The sequence below is a fragment of the Meleagris gallopavo genome, chromosome 17 (assembly GCF_000146605.3).
Source record: "Meleagris gallopavo isolate NT-WF06-2002-E0010 breed Aviagen turkey brand Nicholas breeding stock chromosome 17, Turkey_5.1, whole genome shotgun sequence".
Classification (NCBI taxonomy): Eukaryota; Metazoa; Chordata; class Aves; order Galliformes; family Phasianidae; genus Meleagris; species Meleagris gallopavo.
In genome coordinates, this window is record NC_015027.2 from 6,281,231 (window position 1) to 6,290,032 (window position 8,802).

An 8,802-nucleotide genomic window follows, 5' to 3' on the forward strand; every position below is an offset into this window, starting at 1 on the left:
GTCGGTGGGAAGGAGCTGCTGTGTCTGAGAACTGAGTTCTCTGCTACACGGGGTGCCTGAAACGGGCCGATCGGGGCAGTGCTGCAGCAGCTCTGGCGCTGGGGTGTATGAGCGCTGCCCGAAGCCTTGTCCCGCTGTCCCGAGGCTCCCCGTGTCCCCGCTCAGCTCCAGCCGGGCCGACAAGCGCTGGGAGGACCCAGCAGGGCAGGAACCGCTGCCGATCCACGAGCCGTTTGCTGGGATTCGGATTCTTTTTGCCGACTCGAGGCTGTCTTTTATTGCGCACTTCTAGGCTGACATATCTCCTCCCTATCAGTGCCATTTTGGAGTCCTCACGAACCATGTCTCTTTAATTAAACAGCCTGTTAATATGCCATCGAACAAATAAAGCTCATACCGATTCCTCCGAGGTTTGGATCTAAAGTTTAACACCGATTTGCTCACTTCATTCCAGATCTTCATAAATAACGAATGGCACGATGCAGTCAGTAAGAAAACCTTCCCTACTATCAATCCAGCAACAGGAGAAGTTATTTGCCAGGTTGCTGAGGGTGATAAGGTAAATGTTCTGTTGATGAGATCCAGTTGCTAACTGAGCTCCCTCCTACAGCTCTGCCACGTGCCGTGTTTGCAGTAATAAATGTTGGATCTACATCAGTATTATTATCTAGTGCTGTTTGCGCCCTTCCTTGACTACAGCTCCCATAAAGATCCTCTGGGTTTGCCTCAGGCCAGTGGCTGGGAGGTCTGGGAGCAGTTGTGGGTGGGTGTTGCTGTGGGTGCTATGGCAGGAATTTGATCCAGTCACAGCATGGGAGGAGACAAAGGGTTTGCATTCACCTGGGCTGCTCTATTGTGCTGTACTGTGTAGTGGGAGACCATCCCCAGCCCAAGGAAACAAGAGGGAGTGATACAACTGTTCCATGAGTTAGGTGAGGCCCTCCTAGGAGTCTGGCAGAGCAAAGGTTCTGCTTCCCAGCGATGTGCGGCATCCTACAGCCTGGATGCTTGTCTGTATTCCCCAAGGGGGAGGTGAGCAAAGGAAGCCCTGTTGTTGTTTGCTTATCCATGGCGGAGCAGCTTGTCTTTCAGCAAGCCGGAACAGAAAACCAACTAGAAACAAATGACAGTCCTGACAGGACAGAATGATGGATTTGAGGTATATGATCAAGGAAAAACATACTGGTGAAATCTAATGCTGAAAGTGTCAAAAGCAGACTTCTAGACCTTTTCCTTGCCCTATGCAAGGATGTAAATATCAACCTGGCAGATGACATCTTGGAAATAACTTGACAATGTTTGCACTCCATGCAGCAGAAATAACAGAGCATAAGCACAGGTGGTGGCTGTGCAGCTGCTGCACCCATCTGTTCAGCTCCCCCATCCCCAGGGATGCAGGCAGCAGGAAAGCTGTGCGCAGAGGCTGCATTGCTGCATGGCACTGCCTGGGCTGATGCTTGGGATGAGTGGTCCTGGGGCTGCAGCCTGTGAGCTCTACAGCTCCAGGATTGATGTGTGCCTTGCAATGGTTCATTCAGCTGAAGTCCTTGTCCCAGAAAGGCGGTCACTAGCAGCCGCTGGTGCCATGTTTTCTCCAGGAGTCCAGGAAGGGCTTTAGTTGTATTCTGGGAAGGAAGGTGGGAGCTGGTTACCCTTTTCTCATGCTCTTGTCTGAACTCCTCTACAGGCAGATGTGGACAAGGCTGTTAAGGCAGCCAGGGCTGCTTTCCAGCTGGGCTCACCTTGGAGGAGGATGGATGCTTCGCACCGGGGGAAGCTGCTGAATCGTCTTGCTGACCTTATTGAGAGAGACCGAGCGCATCTGGCAGTATGTATTGCATCCTGGGGCAAAGGAGGCACAGATGGGTGGTTTGTATCCATCAGGTGTGGTGAGGATTTTAGCCATAGCGAAAACTGAGAGACCTACGAAGGACAGGAAGGGAAACAGTTTGGGGAAGCTGAAAGCTAACAGGCCAACACGCAGAACTGATCCAAATAGCAAACTGAGAACCAAATCTGAATCTATATGTGTGATTTTTCCCATCTCACTGTATTTGTAGGCACTTGAAACTCTGGATAATGGCAAACCTTACTCTATTGCCTACTTGGTGGATCTGGACATGGTCGTCAAATGCCTCAGGTGGGTGTGGAGGCTACAGTGACAGCACGGTAACTCTTCCAGCCCCCCATTCCTGCCCAGCTGGCCTGTGGTGGTTGAACCTCTGCACACAGAGAGATTTACTGACTGAGGCACTGTGGCTGACAAGGCTGGAGCTGACCTTTCAGTCTGTTTCTGTTTTCCTTCCTTTTTCTTTTTTTCTTTTTTTTTTTGTAATTAAGAATGAAACTGTAATTCTTGTAACTTCCCAGAGGGCTTTTGTTTTATGTATATACAGGATTTGCATGGATAAAGGGATCTGTAATGCAGTACACAAATGACAAAATATACACCGTGCAAATCTCTGGCAAATGCAAGAGACAAATGTTTGTATTTATTGTCCATTTTTATAATCACCTTCCTGGGAAATCCCTGTGTTAGAATGTGCTTTATGAAGTGACTGAAGACAGGAGGAAACCAAACAGCTGAAGGAACATTTATTATATCCTAGTGACCAGAGACTTGTTTTAAATTCACTGACCAAAACTTTATTCTTGCCAGGTACTTTGCAGGCTGGTCTGATAAATTCCATGGCAAAACCATCCCTTTAGATGGAGACTTCTTCTGTTACACCAGACATGAGCCAGTGGGAGTTTGTGGACAGATAATCCCAGTGAGTGAAATGTATCAGTAGGTCCTGTGGCATTTCAGGAATTTGGCGTTACGATGAGTTGTCTTAAAATGCAGGTTATTATCTGTTGTGCTAAGCTCAGCTTCCTTCTGATGGTAAAAACAAAGTTACACTTGCACCAGCTGGGAGGGCTGTTACTTTGAAAACACAACAGGTTGATTTCATGGGCTATGTGTAACATTTACTTTGTATTTCCTGCTGCTGCAAATGAAAAAAGAACACAAACCTCTTTATAGGAGTTGTCCAGCTCAGAGGCACCGTTCAGACTTCTGATTCCAGTGCTAGGAAGTAGTCTGTGTGATGAGGAAATAGAGCTAGCATGCGCAATTCCGTTTTATGTAACGAATCTCTTCTCTGTAACTGGTAGCAAGCACAGCAACAAGGCCAAATGGATGCCAGGTCCACAGACAGTGATATCTGCTTACAGGATATCTGCTTACTGACTGCTGCCTGCATTTTGTATTTGCGTGCTTTTTGTATTTGCATTGTGCAAGAGCTCAACACGAACACCTCACAAGTCTGCAAGCCCTGCTCTGCCATTACAAAGGCTTTCTTTCAAAACACCTCGAAAGAGAAATGTAAAGGCTAAACAGATCGTAAAGATTAATTACAAAAGAGTTGTGGTATTGCAGTAGCACTGAGAGGCTTCACAGTTCAGAGTACAATTTTCCTGGACAAGCAGAAGGCAGTGCCTGAAAAGGAGCCCAACGCAGCTGAGCAGGTTGGGGAGGATCAGGGAGTGCTTCCATAAGTGCTGCACCTGCAGATCTGAATGAAGCTCACTAGTTACTTACTCATTACCTGGCAACTTTCAGACTCAGACCAGACAATGTTTCTGTTTTCTAGTGGAACTTCCCGCTGTTGATGCAAGCATGGAAACTTGGGCCTGCCTTGGCTACCGGGAATGTGGTCGTGATGAAAGTGGCAGAGCAAACCCCCCTGAGTGCTCTCTATGTAGCTAATCTGATCAAAGAGGTGAGAGAAGAGGCTGGGTTCTTTGGGCTGACTCACCATCACTGCTGGAGTTCAGGGTAATAAGCCCAGCTGATGAGCTACAGAGGACATGTGACAGGGACAGAGAAGCGTTGACTGATGTGAAGGAAGAATGAATTGTCTCAGATATCCTAGCATTTGTTTTAACAAAAAACAAATAACCAAACACCCTCATCTCCATACATGTGAGTGCAGAGGGCATCCTCGATTTAGGGAAGGACTCTGAAGTTAAAGTAAGTAACAACTGTTGCGTGATTAGAAAGCAAAAATACATTTCCAAGCTACATCTGAGATGGTGGGGAGAATTGTCCTGGTTCTCACAAACTGAACACTGAAACTGAAGTCCTGGGAAATGAAAGTGAGAGAGGAAATGCTGTTCTCTTGGAGGCATATTGGAGCTAACAGATGAGTGTATGTGTCATCTTTGATCCTGCAGGCTGGATTCCCACCAGGCGTGGTGAACATCATCCCTGGGTATGGGCCCACTGCAGGAGCTGCTATCTCTGCCCACATGGATGTAGATAAAGTGGCCTTCACTGGCTCCACAGAGGTAAAGGAAGACAAATCTTTAAGCCTTTGGGACATAAAGAGCATTTAATTACTGTAAAACATCTTTTGTACAAAACACTGGAGGGCATTGCCTTCTACAGCTTCCTTTGAAAAGTACAGCTGATTTCAGGGTGTGACACTTTACTTTACTTGACTCCTTTTAGGTGCTTTGTTTTAGAACATTTAGGTGCTTTAGAATACTTACTATTGTTTTCCTTGTACTGGAGGTGAAATTCTGGGCAGATCTCAGTTGTTCCCCCAAAGCCCTAAGAATAAAGGGATTACTATTAAACTGCTGATGGAAATCTAAAACCAGCTGCCCTGCCAGGTGCTGCTGTATGCTGGAGCTAATCCCTAATACCTCTTCTTCTCATGATGCAGGTTGGGCACCTGATCAAGAAAGCTGCAGCAGAGAGTAACCTAAAAAGGGTGACACTGGAGCTCGGAGGAAAGAGTCCGAATATAATCATGTCTGATGCTGACAGTAAGCACCTGCTAGCATTAATACTTGATCTGTACCTTTCACATTGGCTTGCTGCAAGCAGAGCTAGAGGAAAAGAAACCCCTCCTATGTTGTGTGATGCTCCAGCTCTGACACCACCTGGCTGTGAACCATAATTATTCAGACAAGTCACTTGGGTTGGTTTTATTTATTTACTTTTTTCTCTCCTCTCCTCAATTCCAGTGGACTGGGCTGTGGATCAAGCCCACTTTGCCCTCTTCTTCAACCAAGGGCAGTGCTGCTGTGCAGGATCCCGAACTTATGTCCAAGAGGATATATATAATGAGTTTGTGGAGAGGAGTGTTGAGAAGGCCAAGTCCAGGGTGGTTGGAAACCCATTTGACTTTAAAACTGAGCAGGGACCTCAGGTGAGAGCGGGAAATGTCTTGAGCCATTATCTCATGAAATAACCCAATCTCGAGTAACTGTGCATCACTAGGTTAGAATGAAAGATATCCTCCAGTCTCCTCATTAATCTCCTCTGAACTGTGCCCATTATCTCCTTGTGCAGGAGGAAGAAGTTAATTAACCGTTCTGATTATTCCAACCCCCCCACTTGAAAGAAGCATTTAAAAATTATCATCTCTCTTTGAAGCCAGCCTGGCAGTCTGTTGAAATGAGGAAGTGATAGAGCACAGCTGCATGCAGAGCAGGTCGCAGCTACATCCCTTTTTTTACCCCTGACAAATATCAAACTGATCTGCCTGTCCTGACGGCTCTTAGGTGGATGAAGAGCAGTTTAAGAAGATCCTTGGTTACATCAGTACTGGGAAGCGTGAAGGAGCCAAACTGCTGTGTGGTGGCAACCCTGCTGCAGAGCGTGGTTATTTCGTCCAGCCAACTGTCTTTGGTGATGTGCAGGACAACATGACGATTGCCAGAGAGGAGGTGAGGCCTGCAGCACCTGTCAGTTTCTCTCTACTTTGTCCTTCTGCACCCTCTGATGCAAAATGATCCATGCCTACAAACACCAGACACTCATTAACTGAGAACAGAAATGGAAATGTGGCACTTACGAAGTTAACACAGCAAACTTCACGCTGCGTAATGACACGCTGGGTGCTTTGTAATATGGGAAGTGGCCACATAGATACTTTGAATTCTGTGTAACTTCTAACGTACACATGTAACTCCAGTGTCAACAACAGAGCCTCTCCTGAGATCAATTTACAGACTTTTGTCATGTGATCTGTTTGGATTATGCAGATATTTGGGCCTGTCATGCAGATTATGAAGTTCAAAACAATTGAGGAAATAATTGAGAGAGCAAATAACTCCAAGTATGGTCTAGCAGCAGCAGTCTTTACAAAGGATATTGACAAGGCAAACTACGTGTCTCAGGCCCTGCGAGCTGGAACAGTCTGGTAAGCCTTGTCACTTCCTTCTCCTTAAACTGCTGGAAGCTTCCTTGTGCTCTCATTTCCCATCAAGCTTGCTGTTTGATAGCCTACGTCTGCTTTGGATCCTCACAGAATGTAATGTCAGACCTTCAGCTGCAACGCTGATTTTTGGTAAAATTTAGCTATGTTAAGCTTCTGTTCTCCCACTGTGAATTAGCAAATGGGGTGGGGGGAAAAGAAGCTCAGTGCTGCAGCTGACAGTCAGCAGCTGCTACAGGGCTCTGGTGCCAGCAGTGATCAGACCATCAAGCACATCTATACAATCTGGGCTGTGCCACTGATACTATTCTGTATTCTGAGGCCATGCTGAAGATTATGCCAAAGTCAGTACTTTGCCACAGTTCACTGTTTTAGCACAGGGGATTTTGGAGACCCAACATCTCACTATTTCATTTATTTAATGATATTGAGCAAACCTTGTATCATTATTTTTTAGTCACACCTCCTTCAGAGTTTTGCATAGCAACCCAGACACTTGGTTATGTGATGCAAGACGTGAGCTAATTTCATGGTGTTGTTTCCTGGTCAATGAAGATAAAGTTCCAGTACTGAGTAACTCTGTTGACTAAGATAACTAACAAATATGGAAATTGTGCCCAGAAATTCAGCCATCCCTCTGCTGTAAACAGACATTTGCTGTGAAAGAGCTCTTGCATTACCCTACAGGGGTAAACAAGAGGTTCTTAACTCTTGGTTTCCTTTTCAGGGTAAACTGCTATAATGTGTTTGGTGCACAAGCTCCATTTGGTGGCTACAAGGCATCTGGGAATGGGCGAGAGCTGGGAGAATATGGTCTGGAGGCATACCTGGAGGTGAAAAACGTGAGTATTCCTGTATCTGAGTATCTCCCAACCTTCTGCTGTAACACCAAATTGTCTTTATATGTATTGGTATAGGCTGGCCAGAGAGCTGCAGTTCTTTCCAGTACTTCAAACAAACTTGGAGCTGCACGTGTGAAATAACCACAAACAAAACTCTGTGTAACTGTATTTAAAACAGAAAGCCAGTCCTGTTTTATACAGCTGAAAAAAGCAAGGATGTGTGACCTGACTGATAGGTTACCAGTTGTCTGCACCACTTGGCAGTCTAGCTGTCCCTCCCTGTAAATAATGCAGATGTGTTGGCTCCTCTGCGAGCTTACTTTGTAGAGACCAGAGAGAGCCTCTGCTGGGGGTGCATGTCAGTTTATGTGGGTATAAACTTGTAGTTGCACTCATCACTTAAGAGGGGGAATTTGAGCAGTGAACACCAACCCTTAATGCCAGTATCCCAAGTTGACATACCCTCAGTTCCCCGAGGCTGGGGAAGCATTCCAAGCTTTGGGCAATCCTGTTGGTGCAGAATGAGCAACTTCCCATAAGGCAAGGCAGATGGGCTGTTCCATTGCCTGCCTCCAGCTGCAACGTCTCAATTGTGACAAGGCTCTTGGCAAATGACAAGCATGCTACTCACCATCAAAGTGTATAATGGTTCAGGGCTTCCAGCATGCGACTGGCAGGGAGCTCATGTGCTGTAGGAGCTCCAGGTGACAACAAACAAGCGTGCCCATTCCCATCCCTCCAATGAGTCAGAGAGATCCCAGAACTGAGGTACTCCCAGGCAGCAACACACCGACCACTGGTTCACCCCAGGGAGATGCTGCTGCCTCCCATCCCTCAAGTGAACATAACCAAACACAGTCTGCAAGAAAGTAGCATGTAACTTTTGTTTTCTCTAGGTGACAATCAAAATTCCACAGAAGAACTCCTAAAGGACAGCAGCCTCCACGTGCTTGGAAACACCTATGCAGCTTCATGAGATACAAAGCAAGAAAACCTCTTCCTCTAACACACAAAACAGAAAATACATAGCTCTGCATTAAGAAACTATTCTTTACAAGGTGCCTGAAAGAGCTTTTCTTAAAAATCTTACTGAGCTTTGTCTTTTTAAAATACCAAATACAATTACTTGAGCACTAACGTGGTACATGGCCGCACTCCTGTTGCATCTGTAGCTGACAAACGCATTCCCAGCCCTACCGCCAAAACCATTTAGCTGGGGCTCATAACAGTTCTGTGGAAGCCAACAGCTGCTCTCGGCGTGCTGCTGTGCGTTACCCCATCAGACGAGGCGCGGAGCTGCGCAGGGCTCTGCAGCGCGGCCTGAGGGGACGTGAGGTGAACGGCTGAGGCACGGGCTGCCTCTCAGCTGCTCCCCCCGCTCTCGTTTTGTACCTGCTCGCAATAAATACTTTCGTCTCAGTAACGCTGACCTTACCTTCTCTCGGAGCGTTTTGTAATAGCAGTGTAAGCAGAGACTCGAGCACAAGGACGATTTTGTGCTGCCTTCCCTTCCCTTTCCTTCGTCCTTCGGTCCGCCCGCGCTCTTCACGCCGCGCCTCAGCAGGAGGCGCCAACAACGCGCGCTCCTCGTCTCGCGAGACTTCACTCTGCCCCGCAGCCTGAGGAGCCGCGCTCTTCAGACGTCACTAGGGGGCGCCCGAACCTTGGAAGGCCCCTCGGGGGCTTTCACGGCCCCGTCGCGCTCGTAGGGCTGTCCGCCGCTCGCCTGTAAATCGCCGCGCCGCCTC

At 47.2% G+C, this 8,802-nt stretch overlaps 1 protein-coding gene and 1 long non-coding RNA gene across 2 annotated transcripts; one reads left to right on the forward strand and one right to left on the reverse strand.

Moving 5' to 3' along the window:
- The first annotated feature begins 424 nt into the window (after positions 1-424).
- ALDH2 (aldehyde dehydrogenase 2 family member) lies at positions 425-8,477 on the forward strand. The gene is made up of 12 exons (XM_010720182.3): positions 425-559; positions 1,688-1,828; positions 2,061-2,140; positions 2,660-2,771; positions 3,636-3,764; positions 4,219-4,332; positions 4,713-4,815; positions 5,017-5,201; positions 5,557-5,721; positions 6,040-6,197; positions 6,940-7,054; positions 7,951-8,477. The coding sequence occupies exons 2-12, from the start codon at positions 1,754-1,756 to the stop codon at positions 7,981-7,983; spliced, it is 1,269 nt and encodes a 422-aa protein (XP_010718484.1). The 5' UTR covers positions 425-559; positions 1,688-1,753; the 3' UTR covers positions 7,984-8,477.
- On the reverse strand, positions 2,751-8,796 carry LOC104913543. Its single transcript, XR_795464.3, has 4 exons — positions 8,490-8,796; positions 4,537-4,597; positions 3,016-3,082; positions 2,751-2,878 (listed from the first exon to the last, which is right to left on the reverse strand). It is a non-coding gene; the product is annotated as an uncharacterized LOC104913543 (long non-coding RNA).
- Between the last annotated feature and the right edge of the window lie 6 nt (positions 8,797-8,802).

Coding starts and splice junctions, on each gene's coding strand:
- ALDH2 (XM_010720182.3), top strand. CDS start 1,754: ATGGATGCTTCGCACCGGGGGAAGCTGCTGAATCGTCTTGCTGACCTT. Junction 4,333..4,712: donor CCTTCACTGGCTCCACAGAG/GTAAAGGAAGAC, acceptor CTCATGATGCAG/GTTGGGCACCTGATCAAGAA. Junction 7,055..7,950: donor CATACCTGGAGGTGAAAAAC/GTGAGTATTCCT, acceptor TGTTTTCTCTAG/GTGACAATCAAAATTCCACA.